An 11,851-nucleotide genomic window follows, 5' to 3' on the forward strand; every position below is an offset into this window, starting at 1 on the left:
AATAATGGCATGATGGTTCAATGTGTAATTAGAACCCGATTTCGGGAAATTGATTGTCCGACAACGGGATAACTTTTGTTTAGGCGCGACAAGAGCATAAAGCTCATCTACCCTCCCGTTGCTTGGCCCTTGGGATTTGGTAGTGAACAAGCGTTGCTACAAGACTATTTCCGGGATTATCGCGACATTGCATGTGGTGGAATCTTGAAAGACTTTTAGACTTTCTTCTGACTACAAGGTACGACCACAGTACAGCTGGACAGCTTCACTTGCTTTTCTCTGCTTCCCTTCGGCCACAGCTTCTGCCATCAATCCCCAATTGACAGCTTCTAACCTCTTACTCAGTCATTGAGTCTCAATCGTCTTCGATTTCGGTTAATTCGACCCCACAAGATCCATACTTCCCAACATGGGTTCTTTGTTCGGAGGCGGTGGTCTTGGGGCCACAACAACCCCCAAGCCTAGCCTTTTTGGGTCTACCAATACGACCAGTGCCTTCGGCAATACGACAGCTGCGCCTGCTCAGCCTGCTCAACCTTCTTCTCTGTTTGGTCAATCCCAAGCGCAGCAGCAGCAACCGCAGCCGCAGCCGCAGCCGCAGCCACCCGCCCAGTCTTCCATCCTAGGGCAGACCCAGCAACCGGCCAAGAATTCTCAAGAGCAAACGCAAATGTCGACCCAAGCAACCAAACCAGCGTTTTTCAACAGCCTTCTGGAGCGCGGGAAAAAGCGACCACTATCGGGTACTGCTCAAAATGGAAACTTCGAGGATGTGCCCAGTCTTCAATTAGGCCTGGATGATATTCGCAGAAAGGCGCGAGAGCTAGGCACATCAGGAGGGAAAGACCCCCAGCAAAATGCGACGACGAAGGCGTAGGTTTTGATCCTTTCCCCCCACCCTGGAGACTGACCCAGCGCTTGTCGCTAACTTAATGAACAATGTTGATAGTCATTACCTTCTTGCGTCATCTGGTATTGCGCCCGGACGGACGCTCCGAGACCTTCGCTCTCTAGACCCCCAGGCGTCTCTGGCCGCGACGAGAGAACCGGACACCTTCGACCCAGACAACCAGCGATATCTCAGAAACATTCAACAGCGTGGCCGGCAGGTGATGATTGCAGAGAGTCTATCGCGCGCTCAAAGGGATTTCGATTCCTTCTTGGAGGAGAAGGTGGACATGGACTGGGAAGAGCAGCGGCAGAATATCTTCCAACATTTTGGCCTCGCGCAAAAAGACAGCTCCCACGGCGCAAGCCTGAAACCCACAACGCGGGGTGGTGCCTTTGGTCGATCAGCCAGACAATCCAAGCAAGGTGGCCCTGCTGCATCCCGGAGAAGTGTGTTTGGCCGTTCTGGTCTTGACAAATCTGTCATTGGAACTCCTGGTGCCGGCCTCACAAGTCGCCAGCTGTTCGAGGACCCAGCAGAGCGCAGCGAGGGACCCACGGCGCCATCTCCAGACCTTCGATTCTTGCGAGAGAAGATGGGACACTATGCTGAGAAGGTCCAGCAGTTGAATCTTGTTCGTCTCCAAGGGCGGACATATCCAGTGCTTCACCAGTTCTCTGAAGTTGAAATGCAAACCGGCGGTGATGTATGTTTCGGAAATCGAATTGCTTTTTTTGCACAGCTAACTTTCGCCTCCTAGGCCCCTCGACAACTATTTGACGCTTATCAAGCTTTGGTGAGCATCGTTGGTGAGAGCCCCAACGTTACCGGCGCCGAGGACCGCGATGCGGTGAAAGAACGTCAGTACGCCACAGATTATCTGGAGGAATCGAGCCACTCCCGCAAAGCCATCAATTTGAAGAAGAAAATACTGGAAGGGTCCAGGGGATTCCTGGAGCGAATGTTCTATACCGAGGTGGAAAACCTCATAACCAAAAACCCACGTGAAGCCCAACTGGGTGGAATCCCGACTGTGACCAACAAGATCCGGGCGTACATCCGCCTTCGTGCTGCCAGAAAGGATCTGGCACCCGATGGAACCGAACTGCAGATGAATGGACAGGATTACTGTTGGATTTTGATCTTCTACCTTCTACGATGTGGTTTCGTTAAGGAAGCCGCTGAATACGTCAGTCAGGACCCTGGGTTCCGGTCTTTGGATCACAAGTTCGTGACTTATATGACCACTTACGCTCAAGATTCACGTCTCAGCCGAGAAATGCAGCAGAAAATCAATGGAGAGTACCAGCAACGCTCGCGGAATGCTCCTGACAATACTGTTGATCCCTACCGGATGGCATGCTATAAGATCATCGGTCGTTGTGATCTTTCCCGGCGTCGTCTGGATGGCGTGAACCAGACCGTTGAGGATTGGATGTGGTTGCAATTCAGCCTCGCTAGGGAGGATGATCGAGCCGAGGAAGTCGCAGGTGACGTCTTTGGACTGGAAGACATTCAGACAGATATTACGGAGATCGGTCAACGAGTCTTCACCAAAGGCCAGGATGCGCCTGGTGGTTATGGAACATTCTTCCTTCTCCAAATCTTGGGAGGCATGTTTGAGCAGGCTGTGGCATATCTGGGCAGTTACTCGCCTGTTACTGCGGTGCATTTTGCTATCGCATTGGCATACTACGGTCTCCTGCGTGTCTCCGATTTCTATGCTTCCGGGGAAGAAATCCGTAAGCAAAGTCCCCAGTCCAACTACGCTAAGCCATCCGTATCGTTGATCTTGCTAACCTTTGATTTACTGTATTCGTTTAGTTTCATTCACTGTGAAGCAGTATCCACAGATTAACTTCGGTTACCTCATCACTCAATACACGCGAGAGTTCCGCACTGGATACGTCGAGGCCGCCATTGATTACTTTTCGTTGATCTGTCTCAACGCGGACCTTCCAGGCTCACTTGGCAAATCCCAGGCAGCGGTCTGTCATGAGGCCTTGCGCGAGTTCATTCTAGAGACTCGTGACTTTGCCAAATTGCTGGGTGACATCCGGGCTGACGGGACTAGAATAACGGGTATCATTGAGCAACGTATTGAGCTGATCAATCTGACGGATCAAGATGATTTCCTGAAAAACATCACGGTACAGGCAGCAGGTGTGGCAGATGACAAGGGTCTGATCACTGATGCGGTCCTCCTCTACCACTTGGCGGAGAATTATGGTCGTGTGATCGATATAATCAACCGCGCTTTGTCAGAATCAATTGCTGTTGAGCTGGGCGGTATCATGCCTAAGTTGCAACCTCTCCGACCACGAGTTGAGCAGGGTCAAGACGGCCAGCTCAAAGATCAGTCGGCGCCTGGAAGCAGTCTGAGCCTGACCACCGTCGATGACCCAGTTGTTTTGGGCAAGAACATGATCCTTCTCTACAACTCCAAGCCAATGTACTACGATAAGATTCGCCCGGTTAGCCGTGACGCCTGTGGACTCCTTCTCTGCATGATGGAGGCAAAGATTGAAGTGGAAGCTGGCAGGTGGGCTCCAGCACTCGATGTAAGTGGAGAATATCATATTGTTTTTTTCTCTCCAGACTAACAATTTTATGCAGGCTATTGACAAGCTTAACATTCTTCCTTTGCAAGCTCGAGGCTCTATGCAGTTTATTCGCAGCACAGCACAGTCCTTCTCGGCTCTCCCAGAGATCATCTCCCGCAACATTGGCCATGTGATTATGTGGTGCATTGCATGCATTGGCCATGAGCGCCACCGCCAGACCTCGGGTCCTTACGAGACCGATATGCACCAAGGATTCGCTGAACGTCTTATGGTCATGGCCAAGGATCTCATGGTCTTCTCCGGTATGGTGAAATACAAATTGCCGCCCAAGGTCTACGAGGCATTGGCTCGGGCGGGATCCGACATTGGAGCCTTCTGAGGATATTTTTGTATCTAGGCCGTGGAATCTACTCAATAATGTGGCATTTGATCAACTTCTAAAATTAAAAGAGGGCGCCCCTAAGATAGAATTATTTCCAAGGTAATCCCGAGTGCAGCTTTTCGTACTCATGATCTTGACTTCCAAGCTTGTGTAGCTTTGTTTATTTAGAATATACGTAGATAACAGTCATGCACAAGTGACGTAAACCACGAAAGATAAACGGATTTTTCTTTTTTCTTTTTTGGGTATATCAAGAGTACTCTGTGAGTTCCAAAAGCAAGAGCAGAGAGATATTGATATATCGAAGTCATTCGTTCCCATATCCAAGTTGAGTTTGATTTATAAATCGTGGATGATGTATTTGTTTTACATATGGTTGTAGATAGTACCTCAAAGTAAAGTTTATCTCTACAAATGCCAAGCCTACGGGACAATTCCTTTGCGACTCACACTGTACACACACCATTCGGTAAGTCCAGTCCCACTTTGCTAATGGAGCCACTTCAACCGCCCAGATGCTCCATTGCCATCACCGCCTGGGATTTCACTGATCTACACCCTGCCTGCGAATCGTCGTCGTCCCCGGGTCCCACACAAGATGGACCATGCCTCCCACGCGTCAGACGCGGGCTTACAGGCGGTGACGTCTAGAAGCGGTTCGGCGTCACTGCACAATGAAGAAACACAGTCTCGAGACGAAGCAAAAAATACAGACGCAAAGCCCAACCCCATACCGAGTCCTCGAGAAGATGTAATGGACGAAGGCCCCCCGGAAGACCCTCCACAATCCGAGGATACCTCAACCCCCGTGGACCTGACCGGCGCGTTGGAAAAGCAAGCGCAGCGGGGCGATGCAAATGATCTGCCGCGGCCTCATAGCGCATCCAATAATACCAGCGGCATCGAACCAAGACCACCGGGTCGCAAGCCTGCGGATAGCCTGTTCGATATCCCGCCGAATCTATCGAGAATTCGTAGGCTCCTGTTCGAATGCAATGACCCGATTGAGATCACACAGGAGGAGTTTGATACATACTGGCCATTCATTGATAATGTTTGGGTCAAGCAAAGATCAAATGCTAGCAAGGAAGGACTTTGCACTTCTGACTACTATATGTGTCGACTAAGGCGCCCTACGCATCGTCCATCTGAGACTCGACCACCATTACCAGAGGGCAAACGTCCCCGAAAGAAACGCTCACGAGAAGGAGGTACCTGCAACTTTCAAATCAAGGTTGTTCGGTTTGAAGGCGCATATTCAGCCGTCACCATTTCGAGAACCCCGGGCAGTGACAGTACTCACACCCACGATCTTGACTATAGCGACCGCGTGAAGCGTAACTCCGGGGTGATGGAATTTGTACGGAGGGAGTCGGTGAAAGGTTATCTTCCCTCATCTATCTACGCCAAGTTTCAAGAAGAGCCCGAGAAGCTCAATGAAGCCGGAGGCCGCTCGCTCACGGTAACCGATGTGCGCAATGTCGCGGCCAAATGGCGCATACAAAACCCTGAAGTCCAGCTTGTTCCCCACGAGGGCTACGAATACCAGAAAGGACAGGGCATTATCAAGTCTGCAACAGCCAATGGCATCAATGAGACATCGCAACCGCAGCCGCAACCTCAATTACCATCCCAAATGCAACCTACTCTTCCAGCCCCATCGCTTCAATTACCGCCAGATACCCTCGCCTTCCCCCAATTCTCCCTAGAATTCCTCGAACCATATCTGCCTACCTTACCTACCCATCACTCTGAGAAAAGTGAATTCCCCCATGTCACCTTGTCCTATGCGACGTCAATGGACTCAAAAATCTCTCTTCGTGCCGGGATGCAGACTGTGCTTTCCGGACCCGAGGCCAAGGTGATGACCCATTACCTCCGATCGCGCCACGATGCAATACTCATCGGGGTTGGAACCGTGCTAGCAGATAATCCAGGCTTGAACTGTCGACTCGAAGGCGCTGGAGGTTTCGGAGGCCTGGGAAGGATGTGGCAACCTCGCCCAGTAGTCATTGATCCGACGGGACGATGGCCGATCCATCCAGATGACCGAATGCTCCGCACTGCCGTCGAAGGAAAAGGCAGGGCCCCTTGGGTGGTAGTTTCGCCAGGAGCTCCAATTAACTCTGACCGACTCATGATGCTCAAGGGCTATGGTGGCGACTTTCTGCGAATTGTGGAGTACAATCGAGACTGGCGCTTACGCTGGGAAGCTATTCTCCGGGCTCTCGCCTCTGAAGGAATCAAGAGCGTCATGATTGAAGGAGGTGGGACCGTTTTGAACGAGCTGTTAAATCCCGAGTACACCAACTTTATTGACTCAATCATCGTGACAGTAGCTCCTACCTACCTTGGTCACGGAGGTGTTGGGGTTAGTCCTGAGTCTAAACTGGATCCTCAAGGTAATCCCAATGCTGCCTTAAATCCACGCGACGTCAAATGGACACCATTAGGGCAAAACGTGATCATGTGTGGTAAAATCCGCCTGCAGGATATGAGAGCCGGTGCTCCCCCTTAATGGGATTTTCCTTTTTGCTTCTAATAATATCCATATAGATTTTACATGTTTAAAAGATGACTTAATGAATGAAAAAAGAAACTTATATAATTGTCAAAGAGTCAAGTGAAACAATGATCATAAGATGATCGAATATGGGGGGCGGGAACACTGGGAATGCCGTGTTATTTACGTCCGTGCCTTGGCATCATTCACTTTTTTTTTTCCACCTTTAATCAGTGCCTTAACGCGTCTTTTCTGCCCTTCCACATTTTCTTCTTCCTCCTCCTTCCCCACCCCCTCCCTTTCCTTTTTCCCTTCAATTCCACATTCCACAGCAAAAATGCCTCCTAAAAAGGCCACAGCTGCCACCAAGAAGCCCGCCGCGAGGGCCGCGAAGACCGCCGCCGCAACTAAGACCGCTGAGGCACCCAAGGCCGCTGAGACCAAGACCAAGACTGTCAAGACCGCCGCAAAATCTGCTAGCGCCGGTCGGGGGCGCCCAAAGAAGATGTCTACTGAAGTCACTACCAAGACTACCGCGAAGAAGGGAACCACTGAGACGGCGCGCAAAACAAAGACTACTGCTACTACCACCTCCACCGCGTCGAAGAAGCGCAAGGCTGATGAAGAGGAGGAGAAGCCTCGTGAGCCCAAAAAGCCTCGTGTCATTGCTCAGCCGCGTGCGACAAAGCCTAAGGCTGCCAAGCCCAAGGCCGTCAAGCCCAAGGTCGTCATCAATGAAGCTCCCAAGACTCGTCTGAATGTGTTTGTCTGCGGTGAGGGAAGCTCAGGTGAGCTCGGTTTGGGTACGGCCAAGAATGTCATTGATGTCAAACGGCCTCGTCTGAATCAGCTCCTGGCCGCCGACAAGGTCGGCGTTGTGCAGGTAGCCGTTGGTGGTATGCACTGCGTTGCTCTGACCTACGACAACCAGCTCTTCACCTGGGGTGTGAACGATCAGGGCTCCCTTGGACGCGACACTACCTGGGATGGTGGATACAAGGACATGGACGATAACAGCGACTCAGATTCCGAGGATGAAGATAGCGGTTTGAACCCCAAGGAGTCCACACCCACCGCAATCCCTGCGAGCTCTTTTCCGGAGGGAACCGTTTTTGTTGAAGTCGCCGCTGCCGATAGCGCAAGCTTTGCTTTGACTGATGATGGTCTTGTTTACGGCTGGGGAACTTTCCGGGTAAGACAAGAAGAATTGCCTGACACATAATCTTCGCGCCATGCTAATTACGGTTCTTCTAGAGCAATGACGGAATTCTCGGATTCGACGCAAACAACCGCGTGCAGAACACGCCAATCCTCCTCCCAGACTTGAAGAATATTAAGCACCTGGCTTGTGGTGCTAACCATGTTCTTGCCTTGAACAACAAGGGAGCTGTGTACTCCTGGGGTTCTGGCCAGCAGAATCAGCTCGGCCGCCGCATCGTTGAGCGCAACAAGCTGCACGGTTTGCAGCCACGTGAATTCGGACTTCCCAAGGAAATTGTGCACATCGGAAGCGGATCCTACCACTCTTTTGCAGTCCACACATCTGGCAAGGTCTACGCATGGGGTTTGAATAGTTTCGGTGCTACAGCCATTCGCGAGGGCGCTGGTGACGATGAAGCCGCCATTGTGCACCCCCTTGTTGTGAAGTCGCTCTCGGATCGCAACATCACCCAGATTTGTGGTGGCTCTCATCACTCCATTGCTTGCACTGCTGATGGCGAATGCCTGGTATGGGGTCGTCTGGATGGCTTCCAGAGCGGCCTGAAGGTGGACGCTCTCAGCGACGATGCAGTTATCAAAGATGAGCGTGAACGTCCCCGTATCCTGATTGAACCGACTGTCGTACCTGGCATCAATGCCAAGGTTGTTGCCGCTGCTTCGGACCACTCACTGGCCATTGATGCTGATGGCCGTGCTTGGTCGTGGGGTTTCTCTGCCACCTACCAGACTGGACAGGGTACTCAGGATGACATTGAGGTTGCTACTATCATCGACAACACTGCCGTCCGTGGCAAGAAATTGAACTGGGCCGGTGCCGGTGGTCAATTCTCTGTGTTTACGATGCCCGCCGACCTTTAGTTCGAGTCTTCTACCGTCTTCTACCATCCTATTGTTCCGGCGTTCTCCTCATTTTGCCATTTAATTTTTGCGATTCCATCTTGACGATAAATCATTTCCTCTCAAATGTTTCCAGTGGTCGATGCAGCCATATCACATTAGCTCCGGTTCTCTAATATTATTATTTGAGTCATGTCCACTGAAGTCTCGTCTTAATTGGTTCAATATCCAATTCCGAGAGGTAGCCGAATTTCCAACTTGGCAAGGGAGGGGAGTTCTAGCTTGGCTGCTGAAATTTAAGATCAAATTAATGAATTCATGTCTGTCATAAAAATATTCATCTGCCACTACAGTCCCATCTCATTCATGGCCTCATATTCGGCATCGAAGTCATCATGTCCGCTGTTTGGCACCTGCTTCCCTGGCTGTGGCCCCTTTAACATGTCTTCATCTTGCTCTCTCAATAAATCGTCCAGATCATCGTCATCGAGCCCATTGTTCGGTATCTGCTTTGCTGCTTGTTGTTCCCCTGGCATGTTCTCATATTGCTCTCTCAATAGATCTTCCAGATCGTCGTCGTCGGGTGCGGGATGGCTAACGGACTGCCGAATTGTTCCCTCGGGGTCTGGCATGAACAAGTCATCCGGAGAACCCAATCCATCTGCCGCTTCATGTATTGTTGTTGAATTCGGCATCTCCTTCGTTGCGCCACCGTGCTGATCTGAAGAAAGCCGTGTGGGGAGGTCTCTTGTGTCAGTGTAATTTTCGAAGACTTTCCGTTTCTCGTCATCGATCCATTCTTTCCGCATAGTTTGGATGCGTTTGGTATGGCCTAGTTTCTCAATCATAGCCAAGCCATCTGTGAATTTTGCACGGGGGTAAAGGTCATCAAGCCAAAGTTGATAGAAATTCAATAGGCGGGCGGCATCCGAAAACTACTCGACCCCTCCTGTTAGCCCTGCATGTCTGACACATAGATATTTCGACTGACCTCATGTCCTTTGCCTTTGAGTCGAAGTTTATCCTTAGCTGTGCGTCGGAGCTTGGGGATTCCTGGTTGCGAAAGCAGACTGGAAGGGAACTTTTGTCAGAATATGTCGCCATTGAGAAGGAGATATGCTATTTACCGTGCCTCGTCTAGTTTGGCAATCGGTTGTCGCTTTTTGGTAATTTTGACCTCCTCATCCAGTCCAAGTCCGAGGGAGGAGGGATCTCCTGTTGCCTTCGGGGCATCATTGTTTGACGCGTCGTTATTCCCTTGAAAGATCTCGTCTAGTCCCACGTCATAGTCGAATAGATCATTGATATTGGTGGGAGAGCTGGCTCGCTCTGCTGAGGTCTCCATAGTTGGTGGATTGGAGTGTGATGTAATTCAGTGTGGATTGTGGAAAGGAACCTTCACAATAAATGTTCATATCAATTAAGCCTCGATACCAGCTATCCAGTCAACGCGTTCTGGACGCGCCTAGTCAGCAGCATTGTCATTGGTTGAAATGAGTGCTGGCCGCCGACATACGCTAAGCCCAAAGAGGCTAGTGTTGCTACCACCTCCAACTTCCGAACTTCAACTCTGCACAACGCCCGTATCCCACCATATCAATCTTCATCATGGCTTCTTCCACCACGGCCATTGTGCCCCCTAAGCGGGCCAATACCGACTATCCCGTATGTATACACCATCGCATATATGTTCATCGCTAACCGCTTTCTGCAGCTCATCGACTCCGACCCGTACGATCTTCCCCGAACCCTTCCCCCATGTTTAGCTCGACACTTACAATGGCTCTAGGCATCTGCGTCGTGTGTTCGGATACGCTCGGCCTTCCGATTACGCCGTGGCTGGTGGAATGGCTACCGTCTCCCCCATTGCATTCTGGATCATGGAGCGGGTTAGCCCGTCGCATGTCGGCCGCGGTGGCTTTGCCCCCGTCATGCGCCTCGCCAGTGCCGTCGGCATTCTCGGTGGCCTCCACGTGCTTTACCAGAGATCCTGCAGTATGTGCGCCTATCAATTGGGGTTTTACCGAGATACTTACATGTTGACAGGACGTTTCTACGGCTTCACCGAGAACTCCCGGGAGGTTGAGAGGGACATGCGCGAGATGGTCGACAAGGTGAAGAAGGGTGAGCCCCTATACGGTGTCTCTAAGGTGTCCGATTATATTCAGGGTATTGCTGCCCGTAACTCCCGGTACTCCGAGCTCTTCATCCACGTCCTTCCGTGGATCAACATTGTCAACCACGATCAGGTTAGTCTTCCCCGAACTTGAACCCCTCCTTGTATAGGTCACCCGTTGACTTGTTCTGTTTTAATTTAGCACGGTGTCGACACTGCCAAGTACTATCAACAAGCGGAGCGTGAATTGGAAGCTGAGCGAACCGCCTAGATTAATTCCATGAGCTCTTTAAACTATTCGTCTCCTGAGTTGATCCCCTGGAGTTGCAAAATTTTTGTACACATATCCATTTTTCGTGTGTTTTTTGAAGGCGCAATTTGCAATTAACAATACAAACTTATGTTCTGCTAAAATATTCGCCCAAGTACTTAGCAATCTATCTTTTGGGTATCAAACGTCCGTGCCCGACTGGGTCCTATGCACTGGCCAGTGCCTGGAATTCAATTCAACAGAACTATTCCCATGTACCCGATGCCTGGTCTTCTGTATTCTCAAATTTGGTGTTCAGTTCACGGTTCTTCTTTGGCCGAGGATTTGGCGCTGGGAAATCGTTAGTATGGGTTGACCGGGTCTCCAATTCCAGATCTGACCTTTCTCATTCTCTTGGATGTAGAACCGGCGAAGTAGCATAATGGCCTCCTGTTGGAAGAGCCCACCATACACCGGGTATGTGGGGTCGATGGAGGGGCTGTAATAAATCAGCTAGAAATTCGAAGCCTAGAACTACTAAGGGTTCACTGACTCTGAATGGAGCGACAGAACACCGCCAGTGCCGCCAAATCGATCATTGGCACATCCATAATAAACACTCCGAATGCGATACTGCTTGAGGGCCGAGGCACACATGACGCATGGCTCGACAGTCACGTAGAGATCCGTGGATTTTAGGATTGACTTGGGATATGTTTGGAGCACCTCTGCGATGGCAATAAATTCCGCATGTCGGGTTCCCTGTAGCTTATCAGCCATCCTGCTGCACTGGATTGTCTATCATGATGAGAGCACTGACATTCATTGAACGATTGGTATCGTTCATTCCATATCCCACGATCTGATCGTTATGGACTAGAACACAACCCACGGGGGTCTCTCCGCACTCCAGTGCTTTTTCGCCCTTCAAGTCCGTTTCTTTAGATACGAGTTTTGAAAAAAATCATCTTCATGGTGAAAGGAAAGCACTCACCATCAACAGCGCCTGCTTCATAAAAAAAGCATGTCGAGAATCCTCCGCTGGGACCGGCGGAGTGAGGGGAGTTGCCTCAATGGATGAATCCATCT

At 50.6% G+C, this 11,851-nt stretch overlaps 6 protein-coding genes across 6 annotated transcripts; 4 read left to right on the top strand and 2 right to left on the bottom strand.

The window, feature by feature from the left end:
- Window positions 1-409: 409 nt before the first annotated feature.
- Window positions 410-3,832, top strand: nic96 (linker nucleoporin NIC96; the record flags this gene model as incomplete). The annotated part of the gene is made up of 5 exons (XM_057062282.1): window positions 410-873; window positions 950-1,595; window positions 1,650-2,631; window positions 2,714-3,450; window positions 3,506-3,832. The coding sequence occupies 5 exons, from the start codon at window positions 410-412 to the stop codon at window positions 3,830-3,832; spliced, it is 3,156 nt and encodes a 1,051-aa protein (XP_056926244.1).
- Window positions 3,833-4,433: 601 nt separating this feature from the next.
- Window positions 4,434-6,353, top strand: N7503_002736 (RibD family protein; the record flags this gene model as incomplete). The annotated part of the gene is made up of 1 exon (XM_057062283.1): window positions 4,434-6,353. The coding sequence occupies one exon, from the start codon at window positions 4,434-4,436 to the stop codon at window positions 6,351-6,353; it is 1,920 nt and encodes a 639-aa protein (XP_056926245.1).
- A 322-nt stretch (window positions 6,354-6,675) lies between these two features.
- Window positions 6,676-8,417, top strand: N7503_002737 (RCC1 domain-containing protein; the record flags this gene model as incomplete). Its single annotated transcript, XM_057062284.1, has 2 exons — window positions 6,676-7,530; window positions 7,593-8,417. 2 exons carry the CDS (start codon window positions 6,676-6,678, stop codon window positions 8,415-8,417), a joined length of 1,680 nt encoding a protein of 559 aa, XP_056926246.1.
- Window positions 8,418-8,743: 326 nt separating this feature from the next.
- On the bottom strand, window positions 8,744-9,741 carry N7503_002738 (Chromosome segregation in meiosis protein 3; the record flags this gene model as incomplete). The annotated part of the gene is made up of 3 exons (XM_057062285.1): window positions 8,744-9,331; window positions 9,388-9,466; window positions 9,524-9,741. 3 exons carry the CDS (start codon window positions 9,739-9,741, stop codon window positions 8,744-8,746), a joined length of 885 nt encoding a protein of 294 aa, XP_056926247.1.
- Window positions 9,742-9,879: 138 nt separating this feature from the next.
- N7503_002739 (putative NADH-ubiquinone oxidoreductase 21 kDa subunit) lies at window positions 9,880-10,921 on the top strand. The gene is made up of 5 exons (XM_057062286.1): window positions 9,880-10,061; window positions 10,111-10,127; window positions 10,186-10,391; window positions 10,443-10,645; window positions 10,715-10,921. The coding sequence occupies exons 1-5, from the start codon at window positions 10,005-10,007 to the stop codon at window positions 10,781-10,783; spliced, it is 552 nt and encodes a 183-aa protein (XP_056926248.1). The 5' UTR covers window positions 9,880-10,004; the 3' UTR covers window positions 10,784-10,921.
- Window positions 10,922-11,027: 106 nt separating this feature from the next.
- N7503_002740 (nucleoside deaminase) lies at window positions 11,028-11,849 on the bottom strand (the record flags this gene model as incomplete). Its single annotated transcript, XM_057062287.1, has 5 exons — window positions 11,028-11,113; window positions 11,164-11,261; window positions 11,316-11,524; window positions 11,583-11,687; window positions 11,757-11,849. The coding sequence occupies 5 exons, from the start codon at window positions 11,847-11,849 to the stop codon at window positions 11,028-11,030; spliced, it is 591 nt and encodes a 196-aa protein (XP_056926249.1).
- Window positions 11,850-11,851: the final 2 nt, after the last annotated feature.

The sequence above is a fragment of the Penicillium pulvis genome (assembly GCF_028828015.1).
Source record: "Penicillium pulvis strain IBT 33274 chromosome Unknown contig_12_segment0_segment0, whole genome shotgun sequence".
NCBI lineage: Eukaryota > Fungi > Ascomycota > Eurotiomycetes > Eurotiales > Aspergillaceae > Penicillium > Penicillium pulvis.

Coding starts and splice junctions, on each gene's coding strand:
- N7503_002739 (XM_057062286.1), top strand. CDS start 10,005: ATGGCTTCTTCCACCACGGCCATTGTGCCCCCTAAGCGGGCCAATACC. Junction 10,392..10,442: donor GCTTTACCAGAGATCCTGCA/GTATGTGCGCCT, acceptor ACATGTTGACAG/GACGTTTCTACGGCTTCACC. Junction 10,646..10,714: donor ACATTGTCAACCACGATCAG/GTTAGTCTTCCC, acceptor GTTTTAATTTAG/CACGGTGTCGACACTGCCAA.